The 17,929-nt window shown below is 53.3% G+C and overlaps 1 protein-coding gene across 1 annotated transcript; it reads left to right on the plus strand.

The window, feature by feature from the left end:
* The first annotated feature begins 2,928 nt into the window (after positions 1-2,928).
* On the plus strand, positions 2,929-17,410 carry FSTL3 (follistatin like 3). Its single transcript, XM_029049838.2, has 5 exons — positions 2,929-3,272; positions 7,500-7,685; positions 15,428-15,643; positions 16,729-16,956; positions 17,269-17,410. The coding sequence occupies exons 1-5, from the start codon at positions 3,206-3,208 to the stop codon at positions 17,319-17,321; spliced, it is 750 nt and encodes a 249-aa protein (XP_028905671.1). The 5' UTR covers positions 2,929-3,205; the 3' UTR covers positions 17,322-17,410.
* The last annotated feature ends 519 nt before the right edge of the window (positions 17,411-17,929 follow it).

The following is a 17,929-nucleotide window of genomic DNA, read 5'->3' on the forward strand; positions in this document are numbered from 1 at the left end:
GTGTTGTACTTTCTCAACCGCTTAGTTCAGTGCACTGTAGTCAGTGGATGCTCAGTAAATTACTTATTATTAGTATTATTAAGTGTCGTCAAGTCGTTTCCGATTCATAGCGACTCCTTGGATATACTTTCTCCAGAACGTCCTGTCCTCTGCCATAATCCGCAGCCCTCCTAATTGTTCTTCCATTATCGTTGTTATGGTCTCTATCCATCTAGTTGCTGGTCAGCCTTTTCCATGTTTTCCCTGGACTTTTCCTAGGATTAATGTCTTCTCCAGAGAATTAGTCCTCCTGATTATGTAAATACCATTACTAATTCCACTACTATTGTCCTCCCAGATCTAAGGGGCAGGGTGGGAATGGGCTGGGTTGGGTGGGTTTTTCTAACCTTTACTCAGAGGCCCTGGAGTGTCCAACAACAGGGAGTCGCATCGCCTTAAGAACCTGTAATTCCGCTCCCTCCTCCTCCTAACCCACACAGCCCGAACAATGACTCTTTCATACTGGCCTGGACCTAGGCTCTTTGCATCTATACAGCTATTCAGAAGCAACTGTATTTCAGCTGTATTAGGAAAAATGAGATTAGCGACCTCACCCATCAACCACACCCACACGTCCTACCTCTTGGGTCAGGAGGACCATATCCCTGAGGTTATGGGTAGAATCACAGTATGAGTGGATCTGGAAGCAGCATAGTTTAGCGGAAAGAGCACGGGCTTGGGAGTCAGACTCTGCCACTAGTCTGCTGTGTGATGTTGGTCAAGCCACTTAACTTCTCTGTGCCTCAGTTACCTCATCTGTAAAATGGGGATTAGAGCTGTGAGTCCCACGTGGGACATTCTGATTACCTTGTATCTGCCCCAATGCTTGGCACATAGTAAGCATTTAACAAATACCATTATCTGGAGGGCCCTCGTGTTGGACACCAGACTGTCCCCTCTCTCTTTCCCTACAGTCATCACCATCATAATAATCGTGGTGTTCGTTAAGTGCTTTTTATGTACCAAGCATTGTACTTAGGGCTGGGGTTAGATACAAAATAATCAGGTCGGACACAGTCCCTGTCCCACATGGGGCTCACAGTCCAGTGGGGAGGGAGAACAGCTATTGAATCCCCATTTTACAGAGAAAGAAATTGAGACATAAAGAAGTTAAGTGACTTGCCTAAGGTCACCCAGCAGGCAAGTTGCAGAGCCAGGATTAGAATCCAGGTCCTCTGACTCCCAAAGCTCAAGCTTTTTCCTACTCCCTTCTCCCTCTCCCTTTTCCCCTCTGTGATGCCTACGCACTTGGGATCTGTATCCTTTATTATTAATAATAATAACAATAATGGTATTTGTTAAGCACTTGCTATGTGCCAATCACTGTTCTAAGCGCTGGGATAGATACAAGGTTATCAGGTTGTCTCAGGTGGGGCTCACAGTCTTAATCCCCATTTTACAGATGAGGTAACCGAGGCACAGAGAAGTTAAGTGACTTGCCCCAAGTCACACAGCTGACAAGCGGCATAGTGGGGATTAGAACCCACGACCTCTGACTCCCAAGCCCGTGTTCTTTCCACTAGCCCACACTGCTTCTCTGGGCTTGGGAGTCAGAGGTCATGGGTTCTAATTCATTCATTCAATCGTATTTACTGGGCACCTACTGTGGGCAGAGCACTGTACTAAGGGCTTGGAAAGTACAATTCAGCAACAGATAGAGACAATCCCTACCCAACAACGGGCTCACAGTCTAGAAGGGGGAGACAACAACAAAGCAAACCAAGTAGACAGGCATCAATCTCAGCTCCGCCACTTGTCAGCTGTTTGACTTTGGGCAAGTCACTTAACTTCTCTGTGCCTCAGTTACCTCATCTGTAAAATGGGGATTAAGACTGTGAGCCCCACGTGGGACAACCTGATCACCTTGTATCCCTCCGGGGCTTAGAACACTGCTTTGCACATAGTAAGCATTTAACAAATGCCATCATCCTTATTATTATTATCACTAGGACAAGCATGGTCAGTGGGATCTGGATTCTGTCTACCCAACCCAGGATAACTGGGTGGAAAACAGAGGCCTTCCCCTCCCATGAGACACCAGATGGGGAAACTGAGGCCCAGGTGAGCTGGGCAGACCCCCCTGCTACCAGAACTAACTCTCTTCCCTCCCCCAAACCACGCTCCCTTCTTCTTTTCCTTCTGTCTGTCTCCATTTGACTGTCTGCCTCTCTGTGGCCTGTGTCTCCCTACCCGGCTTCACACGGGCATATTACATATTTATTCAGCAACCCGAATTTCCAAACGGCTCCACCTCTTCCCCCGCGTTCTCTCCTCCCTCCCTCCCTCCCTCTCTCTCCCCGTTCCCATCTCCCCTCCCACCCTCCCCATCCCCCCATCCCCAGGCGGCCCGGCTCAAAAAGTTGAGCAATCTTCTACTGCCAAGCATCCTGCAAGCGTGAGTGATTCGGAACTGGATCTGAAAGGAGTAAATATAACCAGAGCCAGACTTACTCCACATACCAGAGACATGTGTGGGAAAGGGTCAGGCAGGGAGCAGGCTTTTGGCGAAAAGGACGGGGGAGGAGGGAGGCTAAGAAAGAGAGAGAAAATCGGGACAGAAGGGTGCCCCCCACCCGCCCCTCGAGTATGTGCGTGTTAGGGGTGAGGCTGGTAATGATTCCTAACCTCAGGGAAATCGAGGCTAAAAACACACATCCAGGCGCGCCCGCACGCCCAGACACACACAGACACACACTCTCTCACACACTCTCACACTCGCACACACACTCACACCCTGCCCTTCCCAGCAATTCCACTGGCGGCCGTTCAGGCCCCGCCCACCCCGTCTAGTGATTCAACCCACCCAGCCCGGGACTAGAAAGAAAATTCTTTATATGGAGGGAGGGGGTGGGGGTGGGGGAAGGGGAGGGGGGGGACAGGCGGCTGAAACTCTCTGCGACAGGTCTGTCCGAGTGCCGCAGGCGGAGATTCCCAACTCGGGAGCGCTCGGCCCGTCCGGTCCCCTAACCCGCCAGCATCTCCCAACCTGCCGCCTCCTCCCCACGGCGGAGCTGGGAAGCGGGGAGGGGGGGGAGGAGAAAGGGGGGAGGGGCAGCGCCTTCCCCGGGGTCCCCCGGACTTAGGAAGCATCAGATCCCGCGCTCCTCTGCCGGTCCCTGGCGCTTCTGCCCTGCCTGCCCCCTTCCCCCCGCGTTCCCGGTGGAAGATGAATCTATGGCTGGTGGTCCTGGGGGCGCTGTCCTGGCCCGTGACTGGCCTGGGCTCCGAGCAGAGTAAGTGGCAGCGGGGAGACCCCCGCCCCTCTCCCCTTCGGGTGACCGATAGGAAAGGAAGGACGGGGAGCGCGGGGGGCGGGGGGGGGCGGAATAGCTGGGGGGGGCTATCCCATTTCGGGGAGCTTTCGGGGAAATGAGGGACGTCTACCAGCCCGTAAGAATTGGGCACTGGGTCCGGGCTACCCAGGTGCACGGGGGCGGGGGGGGGGGCACACGTGTGTGTGTGTGATGTGTGTTTGGCCCGGGGGGGAGGACGGTGGTAAGAGGACAGGGCGGTAGCCCCAAGGCTTCGCCGGGCGTGCGGCAACTGGGACCGCCACATCTCCCGTCTGGATTCCTGTCCCGAACTGAACTGCATCCCGATTCGATCTGGTCGCACCTGAGCTGGACGGGAACCAGATGCTCTCCGCTTTCCCCGAATGCCTATTCCGACTGACTGCACCTGAGACGGATCCGGTTTCGATCTGGTTTCCTGGGCCGGAGTGGAGCGGTGGGGACTCCGGAACCCAATCCCCGGAGGAATCTCCCCCACCGTCCTTTAGGGACAGACGGTCCGAAAGGCGGTGCTGTAGCCCTCCACCGGGCCCCGGGGGGTGGCGGGGGGGGGGGACCCTCGGCCCCTGCTAGGGCCGTGGATGGGGCGGACGGCCTGAGGGAAGAAGGGAGAGGCCACTCCTGGCTTTGATTTGGGCAGGAGGGAGAAAGGAATCTGTGCTTCTGAGGTCAGGGGGCCAGCGAGGAGATGGCCAGAATGGAGGAGTGCGATAACTGGGGAGTAGGGCAAGAGGGTGATGTGTTTCGGTGGGGTGTGTGCGTGTGCGCAGGTGTATATGTGAGTGCTGAGTGCCCACAAGCGTGCTGGTATGTGTGTGTCCCTGTGAAGTATCTGCCTATGTCCATGTTTGGGAAGCAGCGTGACCTAGTGGAAAGAGCCCGGGCCTGGGAGTGAGAGGACCTGGGTTCTAATCCCTGCTCGGCCACTTGTCGGCTGTGTGACCTCGGGCAAGTCACTTCGTGCCTCGGTTACCTCATCTATGAAAGGGGGATTAAATCGTCCTCCCTCGTAAAACTCTGAGCCCCATGTGGGACGGGGACTGTGTGTCCAACCTGATTAACTTCTATCTATCCCACTGCTTAGAAGAGTTTTTAGCACATTGTAAATTCTTAACAAATACCATAATTATTATACATGTGAGTGCATGGAAGTGTGTCTGTTGGGGAGAGATAGGTGCATGCATAGTGGGGTTATGCTTGGGGATTTTTCCACTGCAACTCTGTCCCCACTCCCACTTTCTCCCCATACAAATGGCCCGTCCACCCCTTCCCAGCCTTGGGGGTGTTCCTTTCAGCCCTGCCGCGGGCCTCTGAGAAGGATCTGCCCCATCCAGCTTCATCTTCTCCTCTGCCTCTTGGGTTCGAAGGATTCAGATCAGATTCAGGATTCAGACCCCCGACTGGCTGTGCCCTAGGCCCCACTTTGCCAGCAGATCACTTTCCGTGTTACCTTACCCAGTCTCAGGTGGCACACTGGGGAGCTGGAGTGCTAGTCCAGTGTCCTCCCGGGCCCCACAGCCTCCTGTTAGTCTTACAGAAGCTCTGCCCCTGGCTGCTAGGGGATCCAGGAAGGATTATACTCCACCTCCCTGCTGGGTGCCCAGAGAGCCCGTTGATATGCTTCTCTGGTGTGACCTCTGACCTCAGCATGGCCAACGAGATCTGACCCACAGGAGTGACACAAGGCCCCTGTGGTACAGGACATATTTTAGTGGTCTCCCCCACCGCCTTCTATTTCTGTGCCTGGATCCCCCTCCCCTTTCTGGCCCTTCACTTTTTCTATTCTTTCCTCTTTTACCCCTTAGAGAACACCACCAGACTCTGCTTTTGAAATATCTCTACCAGTTCCCATGGAACTGAAGCGGTGTGAATAGTAGTGGCCGGGAGAGATGAGACAGGGAAAGACAAGTAAAGAAATAGGGTTGAGAAGAGAAGAGTAGTGGGAGGGGCAGGGAAAGAGTTAGGAAGAGGCATGAAGAGAGGGAAGAGGGAAGTGGAGCAAGAGAAGAGGAGAAGGATGGGGAACAGACAACTCTTGTTGCTGACACATTAGTCCTCCACTGCTCTGAACAGAGGAGGTTGGATCAGATGATTTCTTGAGGCCACTTTCAATTCTCGGATTCTTTATTGATCGCAGCCCCAAAATCCCTCTTAGCAAGAATATCTTCAGGTTCTGAGGACCCCGGCAAAGCCCCCTCCTGATTTACTGGAGTTCCCCCCCACCACCACCCCCGGCCTTATGGGGAGAGAGGAGAAAATCAGGCAACCCTAGAGAACCAAATGTTAAGGTTCCTTTCCACACTTGACTGGTGGGATGGTCTGGTTCTTTTGGGTTTCTCCCTAGCCCTACAAGCGGGTGGCCCTGGGAGAGAGGGGGTTAGGGCTGAGAGCCCTTCCCTAGGGCTCCCAGCTGGGTGATTCGCCTGGGGAGACTGGTGAGCTCATGCGGGGGGAATGTCCCAGGCCGGAGTGAGTAAGAGGGGAAAAAGGGGAGGGCGGTTGGAGGGCGGGATGAATGGGGCCCTCGTGGCTACCCCTCTGCTCCGTCTAGACAAGCTGCCAGTTTAATGGGGCGGGCGCGTGACAAGTGGCCTCATTCCAGGTGGGCAGAAGAGGAGGAGGAGTCCTGGCTCTCTGGGGCCCCAACCAGCTCTCTGCAAGGGTGCAGACTGTCCAGGTCCCAGGACCCCTCCGCCCCCTCTCACCCCTCCCCTGCCTCCAGGATGGCAGTTGGGGCAAGTCACAGGGTGAGGGTTAAGCGGCCAGCTCAGAGATTCGAACCTCTGTGTTGGGGGCCTCCAACTTGGCCTGGGCTGACGGGCTGAGGGACTGGGCAGAAAGGTGGAGCAGAGCGGAGAGAGGGAGAAACCGCGACTCTGGGGTGTGGCGGAGGAGATGGCAGCTAGCTGCCGGCTGGGAGGCGAAGCCTGGTGCCCACGAGAAGAGGGAAGATGAGAGAAGGAAGGATAAGGCGGTGCTCTCGGGTAACATCACTCCTCCACTCACCAAGGCGGAGAGGCCAAACGGCTCCAGCCTGCCAGGTGCAAAAGGAAAAGGGGATCTAGTAAAACACAAATGAGCCTAGCCCCAAGGTGAGATGAAGCTCCCCACAGTGAACCAGCACCATTATCACCAACATCATGGAGTCTGGTTGGAGCACGCCCGTCAGGCAGAGCCCTGTACCAGGCACTGGGGGGTCCATGCCAGAGGACAGATGCTGCAGCCCCTGCCCTGATAGGGGAGACAGGACAGGCACCCAGACAGACCCCCGTCCAAGTGGACGGTAGTGAGCGGAGCGAGAGATGTCGGCCCCAGGGGGGACTGGGTTGGAGAGTGGGCGGGGTGGATCCCAGGGGGCTTCCCAGAGATGTTATCTGAGCTGTGATATAAAAGGAAGGGAGGGCTAGGGGCTGTGCAGAAGGGGTGGGAGGTTGAGAAGCAGCATGGCTTAGTGGAAAGAGCTCGGGCTTGGAAGTCAGAGGTCGTGGGTTCTAATCCGGGCTCCGCCGCTTGTCAGCTGAGTGACCTTGGGCAAGTCACTTAACTTCTCTGTGCCTCAGTTACCTCTTCTGTAAAATGGGGATTAAGACTGTGAGCCCCACGTGGGGCAACCTCATTACCCTTTATCTACCCCAGTGCTTAGAACAGTGCTTGGCACATAGTAAGCACTTAACAAATACCATCATCATCATCATGTAGGGTACATTACAGGAAGAAGCAGCATGGCCTAGTGGAAAGAGCTTGGGCCTGGGGGTCAGAGGACCTGGGTTCTAAATGCTGTCTCCACCATTTGTCTGCTGCGTGACCTTGGGCAAGTAGCTTAACTTCTTTGTGCCTCAGTTACCTCATCTGTAAAATGGGGATTAAGACTGTGCCCAATCCAATTATCTTGTATCTACGCCAGTGCTCAGTACATTGCTTGGCACATAGTAAGCGCTTAACAAATACCACTATTATTATTAATAAGATCAGTTTGGTGAGGAGATGGGTAGGGGCAGGGAAGTTTCCTGGTATGGGAGAGAGCCCAGATTCTGCCGGGCCCCAAGAACACGCCTAGGGGTTCCCCCTCCCTGCCAGGCTGGGCTCTCACTTGCTGCTCTTTCCTCCCCCTTCCCTCCCTCTCTCCCATTCTCCTCCCTCTCTCCCATTCTCCTCCCCTCCCCCTTACAGGCGGTGTCTGTTGGCTACAGCAGGGCAAGGAAGAGAAATGCAACGTGATCCTGCAGACAGGGGTGAGCTGGGAGGAGTGCTGCAGGACTGGCCATGTGGACACTGCTTGGTCCAACAATACCGAGGCAGGCAACAAGATCAGCCTATTGGGACTCCTGGGGCTGGTGACCTGCCATCCCTGCAGAGGTACAGTTTCCCACCCCTGACTCCCTCCCCACCCCCCGGGCAGCTGGGCCCCACAGATTACGGGAGAGTCAAGGGTCCAAGTCCAGTCTCTGCTCTGACGCTGGTGGGCTAATGCGATCCTGTGCAGGGGTCTAAACCTCTCCTGGACTCTGTTTCTCCTATCTGTCAAATGGATAAACTGATGGGAAGATGGGAGAGAATAAGAATAATTGTGGTATTTGTTAAGTGCTTACTATGGGCCAGGCACTATTCTAAGTGGTGGGGTAGATATGAGTTAATCGGGTTGGACACAGTCCCTGCCCCACATAGGGCTCACAGTCTTAATCCCCACTTTACAGATGAGGGAACTGAGGCACAGAGAAGTGAAGTGACTTGCCCAAGGTCACACAGCAGTTAAGTGGCGGAGCTGGGATTAGAACCCAATTCCTTCTGACTCCCAGGCTTGTGCTCTATCCACAAGACCATGCCACCTTGTGCGACTAGGAGGCAAGGGACTATTTGAAGTCAAAGTACATTCCCTCTTGACTTTTCTACTTGGTTTTATTCACTTTTTATATTATCCATTGGCGATGTCTCAGTTCTCACTAGCTGGGAGCATGCTTCCTTCCAACCTCCTTCCTGTGGCCCCCATGGAACAATGGGTCCAGTGACTTAGGCCTCCATGACTCTCCCAGGTCTCTTCCCCACACCGTCTGGCAGTCAAAGCGCGTGCATTACCTGCCCTACTTCTTCTTTCCATGAGTGCAAATCGTTGAACATTGACCATATTTTCATTATATCTAGCTCTTCCCATCTGGTGAAGGAGGGGTGGTCTCGGCATAGTCCTTTCTCCTCCGCAGGCCCGGAGCTGGAAAATCTCACTCCAATAGGCAGGCGGATCCAAAGGGCCTTGGCAGCTTGCCCCAGGGACTCTTCTGTGATCCTTGGGCTGGGACATTGAGCTGGGACTTAGCTCTCTCTGGGTGGTCCATGTTGAGGACCAGGAGGGAAAGTTGGGGAGGAGGAGGAGGAGTGGGAGACAGGCATGGACATCTGGAAGTCATGAAGCTGGGCTCAGTGCCAGGGCTGGGGCGGGGGTAGGGTGCAAGGACTCCTGGGTCCCATTCCACCTGCCCCCTGGCTGTCCCCCACCCCCTCACCTCTAGTTGTACGAATGCAGCTCAGCCCGGCTGGCCGGGCCTGGGCTTGGAGTTGTTCCGGCTAGGCTTGGCTGGCCCTGCCAGGTGTTTGGGAGTAGAGATTCATTTCCTTGCTGGGTGCAGCCCATGGGAGGGGGCATGGGGGGCCCTGCTCAGCCCCTCTCCACCCTAAGCTGCGAGACCATCTGGGGAAGGGGAAGACCCACCACTCCTGATTTTCCAGGCGGCGGATGATCCAGAAGTTCATCTTCTCTCCCCTGACCCTCTTTAGCTCTGGCTTTCCTTGATAGGTGAAACTCAAACCCATCCATGTTGCTACCAGTCAGCAGATCTGGTGAAAGGGTTTGGGGGGAGGGGCACAGCTACTCGGCAAACATGAGGGTTTGCCAATTATCTGGGAATTTTGAATCCATGTGATCTCCCCATCCCTTGATCACTGAAGAAGGAAAACAAGGCCTCTTCCACGATTGGGGACCTGGAAGCGGGAAGGAGAGGTGAGTCTGGATGGGTACGGTCTGGGGAGAGGTTATCCTGGGACGGAGAGCTATATCTGTTACCGCTTCCTAAGCAACCAGGCCTAGGTATCCCCAAACCCATCGCCCCCACCCCAGCCCTCAACTGCTCACCCTGGTATTCATATGACCCAAGATTTGAAAAATGTGCTCAGTTGAGCAGTTACGGGCTCAGAATCAATCCCCATTTACAGATGAGGAAATTGAGGCACAGTGAACTTGACTTGCCCAGGGTCACACTGCAGTCAAGTGGCAGAGCAGGGATTAAAGCCTAAGGGTCCTCTGACTCCCAGGCCTGTGCTCGTTCCACTAGGCCACACTGCTTCAGTCCCTGTCCCCCCTGGGGGGAGAAAGAAGATACAACAAGAAGAGCTAGGATCTGGGTGTGTCTGTGCACCCTCTTTGACAATGAAACAAGACCCCCAGACCGGTATGCCAGCGTGTCGCGAGATCTGACTCTGACAGGAACCTCTGATGACTAAGAAGAGGCCAGCCGAGAGGGCAGCTGGTTGATCGGGGTGGGTGTTTCTGGCTTTAGGAATCCGGCCTGGAGGCTGGAGAAGGGAACCCACTGACTTCTCCTTCCTGGAGGAGGGTCTCCAAACCCACTGCCTCTCCCCAAACCCACTGCCTCCTGGGAACTAGGGCTGAGTCTGGTGACGGCCACCCTTAATGGGGCATCTCCTTAGGGGAGGAGTTGTACTTTCCTGGGAGAAGGGCAAACTGGGGTCAGCACGGGAACCACCGGGCCCTCCTGTTGTGAGGCTGGGTTCACGCTGAGCTCATCCATCGGGTATAATAGCCCAATCCCAGGGTACAGTCAGGCTGAGGGTATGGTGAGCGTGGATTTTGCTACAGGCATATGCCAACAGGGCCATGGGGACTGTGTCGGTGAAGTATATCGTCAGGGAAAGGGAGGTTTGACCAAGGTGCAGAGCTAGCTTGGGTCAGGAAGCACAAGGCCTGTGACACCCCTACCCTGTGGAGCGACCAAACCCCTGAACTGACCCTCTAGACATTCTTCAAAATCCCCCAATAGTTGCCCATCCATCCCTACATCAAGCAGAAATTTCTCACTGTCGGCTTTTAAGGCGTTCAACCAGCTCTCTCTCACTTACCTAACCTCACTCCTCTCCACCTACAACCCAGCCTGCACATTTCACTCCCCTAATGCAAACTCAACCAGTCAATCAATCAGTGGTACTTATCAAGCACTTACTGTGTGCAGAGCACTGTTCTAATTACTTGGGAGAGTACAGTACAACAGTAGGTAGGCACGATCCTTGCCTACGAGGAACTTACAGACTAGAGGGGGAGACAGACATTAAAATAAATTACAGATAGATATGTATATAAGTGTCAAGGGGGACGGGTGAAAATCAAAATGAGAAGCAACGTGGCTCAGTGGAAAGAACCCAGGCTTGGGAGTCAGAGGTCATGGGTTCTAATCCCGGCTCTGCCGCTTTTCAGCTGTGTGACTTTGGGCAAGTCACTTAACTTCTCTGTGCCTCAGTTACCTCATCTGTAAAATGGGGATTAAGACTGTGAGTCCCACGTGGGACAACCTGATCACCTTGTATCCCCCCCCAGCGCTTAGAACAGTGCTTTGCACATAGCAAGCGCTTAACAAATACCATCATCATTATTATTATTAAGGGTTACAGGACCCAAGTGCCTAGGCAATGCAGAAGTGAGGGCGAATAGACAGGGCTTACTCAGGGAAGACTTCTTGAGGGAGGTGAGATTTAAGTAGAGCTTTGAAGGTGGGTAGAGTGATGGACTATTGCATGTGAAGGAAGAGGGAGTTCCAGGCCAGAGGGAGAACGTGGGCCAGGGGTTGGTGGTGAGAGAGATGAGATTGGGGTACGGTGAGCAGGTTGGCATTAAGAGGAAGCAGGGTGGGCTGTAGGAGGAGATGGGGGGTAAGGTATTCATTCATTCAATCATTTACTGAGTGCTTACTATGTACAAAGCACTATACTTAATGCTTAGTAAGTAGGAAGGGGTGAGTAGATCACGTGTTTTAAAGCCAATGGTGAGGCGTTTCTGATTGATGCGGAGGTGGATGGGCAACAACTGGAGGTTCTTGAGGAGTGGGGAGATGTGGACTGAACCCCCCCTTCACCTCTCCGCAGCTTAACCCTCTTTTCCCCCCATTTCCCTCTGCTCCTCCTCCTCTCCCTTCCCATCCCCTCAGCACTGTACTCGTCTGCTCAACTGTATATATTTATTACCCTATTTATTTTGTTAATGAAATGTACATCGCCTTGATTCTATTTAGTTGCCATTGTTTTTACGAGATGTTCTTCCCCTTGACTCTATTTATCGCCATTGTTCTTGTCTGTCTGTCTCCCCCGATTAGACTGTAAGCCCCTCAAACGGCAGGGACTGTCTCTATCTGTTGCTGACTTGTTCATTCCAAGCGCTTAGTACAGTGCTCTGCACATAGTAAGCACTCAATAAATACTATTGAATGAATGAATGAATGAACTTTTGTTACAGAAAAATGATCCGGGCAGCAGAGCAAAGTATGGACTGGAGTGAGGAGAGACAGGAGGCGGGGAGGTCAGCGAGGAGCCCGATGCAGTAGTCAAGGCGGGAAATGATAAGAACTTGGATCAGCAAGGTAGCAGTTTGGAGAGGAAGGGGCAGATTCTAGAGATGCTGTAAAGGCAGAACAGACAGGATGTGGTAACAGACTATGTGGGTTGAATGAGAGGGATTTGCTGAGGAAAATGCCAAGGCTATGACCTTGTGAGACAGGGAGGATAGTGATGTTGTCTACAGGTAAGGGAAATTCTGGAAGAGGACAGGGTGGGAAGATGCGGAGATCTTACCTACTCACTGAGCCTCGATCTTCTCTCTCTTGCTGCTGTCCAGTTGCCCTTGTCCTCCCTCCTTCCTGAAATTTCTTCCCCCTTCATATCCATCAGACCACCACTCTCCTCACCTTTAAAGCCCTACTAAAATCCCATCTCCTTCAGGAACACTTCCCTAGCTAACCTCTCATCACCCCACCTTATGTTGTCTCCCTTCTGGATCGCTTATGCCCTGGGATCTTTACCCCCTAAGCGTTTTGCTACTCACCAACACCCGCAGTGCTTAAGTACATATCTCTTGCTTTCCCTACCTGTAATTTACTTTAATATCTGTCTCCACTACTTGTCAGCTCGCCTTACTCTATTGTACTTTTCCAAGTGCTTAGTCTAGTGGTCTGCATACAGTAAGAGCTCAATTAAGTACCATAGGTTGATTGATCTGGCTGCCTAGAGAGCCTCAGAAGGGCCTCCAGTGCTGCACCTCCAGAGCCTCTCTGGCAGCCAGTGGGTCAACTCAGGGTTTGGTTGTTCTGGAGAGGCTGAGACATTCCTGTGTGCTGAGACGCCCTGCCCTGCTGTCGGCTAGCCTGACTCCCTGTCAGGAAGTTCTCCCTTATATCAATAAATCAATCGATCGATCATATTTACTGAGCACTTACTGTTTGCAGAGCATTGGGAGAGTACAATATACCAGAGTTGGTAGACATGTTCCTTGCCCACAAGGAGCTTCCAGTCTAGAGGGGGAGACAGACATTACAATAAAGTACAGATAATGTATCCAACCTCACTCTCTCCTGCCTCAGTTTTTGACCCCTCAGCCTCAGAGGAATTGGAGAACCCTTCATTCCCACTCGTAATAATAATAATAATAATAATGTTGGTATTTGTTAAGCGCTTACTATGTGCAGAGCACTGTTCTAAGCAATGGGAATCAGGTTGTCCCACGTGGGGCTCACAGTCTTCATCCCCATTTTACAGATGAGGGAACTGAGGCACAGAGAAGTTAAGTGACTTGCCCACAGTCACAAGCTGTCAAGTGGCAGAGCTGGGATTCAAACACATGACCTCTGACTCCAAAGCCCGTGCTCTTTCCACTGAGCCACACTGCTCCACTCTACCGTGCTTTCTCCGTACACCTTGCCCTTTTCTTTTCATCCCTCATTCTCCATCTTTTTCCTGCCCCAGTTCCTAACATCTTTCCCTTTGTATTTCCAAGAGCCCGGGCTTGGGAGTCAGAGGTCATGGGTTCGAATCCCGGCTCTGCCACTGGTCAGCTGTGTGACTGTGGGCAAGTCACTTAACTTCTCTGTGCCTAAGTTACCTCATCTGTAAAATGGGGATTAACTGTGAGCCTCACGTGGGACAACCTGATTACCCTGAATCTACCCCAGCGCTTAGAACAGTGCTCTGCACATAGTAAGCACTTAACAAATACCAACATTATTATTATTATTTCAATGTCCTATCTCCTGCTTCTTTCCCATTCTGGTTTTTTTTTGGGGGGGGTGGGGGGGAGTTAATGGTAAATATTAAATGTTTACTATATGTCAAGCACTCTTCTAAGCACTGAGGAAGATACAAGTTAATCAGGCCAGATACAGGTCGGTCCCACACGGGGCTCACCTTGAAGTAGGAGGAAGGATGGGTGTCGATTCTCCATTTTGCAGTTGAGGAAACTGAGGGACATAGAAGTGAAGTGTCTTGCCCAAGGTCACATGGCAGGCAAGTGGTAGAACCAGGCTTAGAACCCAGGTCCTCTGGCTTCTAGGCCCATGTTTTAGCCACTGGGCAACACTGCCTATTCCTTCCTATTTATCCACTCCCAGGTTTCCTTCTCCTTTGTTGTCTTTCCCAGCTTCTCTCCACCTTCTCCCTCTTCCAGTTCACCTCGGCTCTCTCTGCTTTGCAACACTGACGTGATTTTCCCCTCTAGGAGGTCAGCTCCACCCCGAGAAGTCACATTAAATATTTCCCAGAGAGATAGACTGTAAGCTCCTTTAGACTGTAAGCTCACTGTGGGCAAGGAATGGGATTGTTATATTGTACTCTCCTTCATTCATTCAATCGCATTTATTGAACACATACTGTGTGCAGAACACTGTACTAAGCGCTTGGGAAATGTATTCTCCCAAGCCCTTAGTACAGTGCTCTGCACACAGTAAGCACTCAATAAATATGATTGATTGAGATAAGAAATTACCTATTATTCTAGGCAACACATCTAGATCCTCCCTTGGATCATAATTCAGCAACTGCTCAGTTCTTTCCATTTGTAAGTCTTCTGGACTACACTGTAGCAGATATGATAATTTAGAGGCCCGGAGAGGTTCAGCGACTTGACCAAGTACGTACAGCACAAATGTGGGCCCTGCCGGCTAGGATCAGGACTCAGGGCTCCAAGGGTTGTACTAGTAGATTGTAGTCAGTCTGTTATTTAAGTGGGTGGTTAACTGCATAGAGTCTCTACTGGGAGGTGGGGCTGGGGGGTGGAGGGGAAGGTGGGGTGAGTTCTAGCAAGCACTTAGGTACTCTCTCTATCCCCAGAGCGTTTCTGTACGTATCCTTGTACTTGGTTGCTTCCCTTACTTATAATTTATTTTCATATCTGTTTCCCCCACAAGACTGGAAGTTCCTTGAGGAGTAATAATCAATCATGCAGAGCACTGTACTAAGCATTTGGCGTAGTACAATATCACAGTTGGTAGACATTTTTATTAAGTGCTTAACGGGTGCAGAGCACTGTATTAAGTGCTGGGAGAGAATACGCGGGTGGGAATTAGACATGGTCCCTATCCCTTAGGGGATTCTCAATCTAAGAGTTTAAGTGGGGAGAAGGGGTTGGAGACAGACATGGCAGGGGTCATGTCTACTTACTCTATTGTAAGCAGTGTGGTCTAGTGGAAAGAGCCCAGGCCTGGGAGTGAGGGGTTCTGAGTTCTAATCCCAGATCTGCCACGTACCTGCTGTGTGACCTTGGGCAGGTCACTTCACTTCTCTGTGCCTCAGTTCCCTCATCTGAAAAATGGGGATTCAATACCTGTTCCTTCTGCTACCTAGGCTGTGAGCCCCATGTGGGACCTGATGATCTTGTATCTACCCCGACGCTTAGTCCAGTGCTTGGCACATAATAAGCACTTAACAGGTACTATAATTATCATCATATTTCCCCCAGCGCTTAGGTTGGCGCTCTGCGCACAGTAAGTGCTCAGTAAATACCACTGATTGATTGATTGTCGGCCCTGATGGGCAATGCCCTGTCCCGCTTTCTCCAGAGAGTTGCGAGGGGGTGGAGTGCGGTCCCGGAAAAGTGTGCAAGATGAAGCTAGGCCGGCCTCAGTGCCTCTGCGCTCCCAACTGCTCCGGCCTCCCCCGCCGGCTACAGGTCTGCGGCTCTGACAGTGCCACCTACAGAGACGAATGTGAGCTGCTGATTGCCAAGTGCCAGGGTCGCCCCGACCTGGAGGTCATGTACCCCGGCAGGTGTAGAAGTATGTGGTGGGGAGGGCGGGGCTGGGGACTGGCTGGCTGGAGGGGTGAGTGGGGGAGGGAGGTCTCTGGGTTCCCACTGGCATGCTCTCTCTTTCTCTTTCTCTCTCTCCCCTCTCTCCCCGTCTCTCTTTCTCTCCCCCCTCTCCCTCTCTGGCTCTTTGTCTCTCTGTTCGTCTATCTCTGTCTCTCTCTCCTCCTCCTCCTCCAAGCTTGTTCTGTGGTATCATCCAAGGAGCAACCTCTGGCCCCAGTGCTGGTCTCCCAAGTGCCTTGACTCCTCTCGGTCCAGTACTGTGAGTTCTCTGGGTAATTACAGGAAATTTGCTCTCTAATTCCATGTCAACATTTCAGAACAGATTGTCCCCGAGGCCCCTTGAATGCTTCATCCTCAGCTTAATGCTTTCCGGGCCAGTGGCAGCTTCTCCAGTGTTTCTGGGGACAAGGGCCTGGGGGCCGGTTGGTGGGCGCTGAGGGTCCCCCAGGAGGGGTAGGCTGGTGGGGGTGCTGAGGCTGGGTCAGTTCTGGGTGACGTTAGCTTTGGATGGGACTGATCTCAGGTGGGGGGCAAAGGGGTGTCTATTTCCCCTATTCCATCCCCAGCCATCACGTGGGAACAGTCCTCTCGCCTGGGGACGGCGGCCAGACTGGGGCAGTCAGGAGAACAGTGATACCACCTGCTCCTGAAAGTTTCCAGGTCCCCAGGGACTGGGCCTCACTGGGACGATGGGGTGGGGTGGGGGCTGGGATGAGCAAGCTGGGTCCAGCTTGCCCCTCTTAGGCCTCCAGGTCCTCGGGTAGGCAGAGGGGACTTGCCCGTATAAGCTTGACCTCTGGACGCTCTTGACCCTTATGCCCCCTCTGCTTCTTAGTCCAGAGAATCTGGCCCATCACTCTGGGGCACAGGGATCAGGATGTCTGGGACCAGGGTCTGACTGACCCAGTGGGCAAGGTGCCATATGCTCGGGGGGCACCTCTGAGGGAGGAATTGAGCTGGGGAGGCTCCACCTCTCATTTGTCCCGGTGACTCACTCACACACTTGCCGTCCCCTTCCCTCCATCCCTCCCTCGTCCCTCCTTTCCCCAGAGTCCTGTTCCCACGTGCTGTGTCCTGGAACGCAAACTTGCGTGGTGGACCAGACGGGCAGTGCCCACTGCGTATTCTGCCGGGCGGCGCCCTGCCCTCTTCCCTCCAGCGAGGACCAGGAGCTCTGCGGGAACAACAATGTCACCTACGCCTCCTCGTGCCACCTGCGGCAGGCCACCTGCTTCCTGGGCAGGTCCATCGGCGTCCGCCACTCCGGGAGCTGCACAGGTAGGGCCAGTCAGCGAGGCCAAGGGAATCACCCCGTTGGGAAAGCAGGAGGGGGTGTGGTGTCCCGGGGCCGTGAATACCAGTCCTCTTTTGGGTAGGAAGGAGGGGACCTCTGCCCTGCCTCAAGCTTCACCCTCTAGTGACATCACATAGAATGGCTCCGGTCCAAGCAATCTGGACACCCTACTCTCCCAGGGGAACTGCCGCTCCACAGCAAGGCCTCATGGGATTTGCCTAGTTGGCGGGGAGACGCTAATTGAGCCTGCCTCTCCCTGTCCCATATCTCATCTCTCTCTCCGTTTCCTACCGCAGTTGCCACCAAGATCCCCAGGCACCTGGATGATCCTGAAGAGAACTCCGTGTGAGGGTGCCGACCCTGGGAAAAGGGGCTTTGTGTGCATACTGTACAAACCATATACCTGATATTTATTAAAATCAAAGAGCCTTATTTATATACGTTGAAGTTGCGTACACACAGCCTGTATCCTGGCATCCCAGAAAACTCCCAGAGGCCTATTTATTGTTTGGTTTTAAAAGTTATTATTATTATTACTATTGTTTTTGTTGTTGTTTGATGGGGGAGGCGGTGGCTGAAATTCTGTGGGGAGCCACCTTGAAGGTTGGCAGAGGAGGAGGAGTCTTTCTGAGGTGAGGTGGTCACTGAGGTGGGACAGGAGCAGAGCCAGAGGGGGTGGGCCTGAAGAGAGGGGAGAGAGAAAGGGAAAAAGTGGGAAAGAGAGATGGGGCTCTGGGATGGGTGGAAGAGAGACCATCTGTCCACCCATCCCTCAGGATGCTCCTCTTCACAAAGTGGGTGGGCAGGGTGAATCCACGTGAAGCATGGAAGTGGCACTAGAGGTTTTCCAAGGACAGGCCCAGGGAGGACAAGCATCCTCTGCTCCCCCCTCGCCCCCCCCCCCCCCCCCCCCCCCCGGCCCCCTGAATAATGGCCATCCAGCTTCCGCCTCAGGCA

The sequence above is a fragment of the Ornithorhynchus anatinus genome, chromosome X1, assembly GCF_004115215.2.
Source record: "Ornithorhynchus anatinus isolate Pmale09 chromosome X1, mOrnAna1.pri.v4, whole genome shotgun sequence".
NCBI classification, from domain to species: domain Eukaryota; kingdom Metazoa; phylum Chordata; class Mammalia; order Monotremata; family Ornithorhynchidae; genus Ornithorhynchus; species Ornithorhynchus anatinus.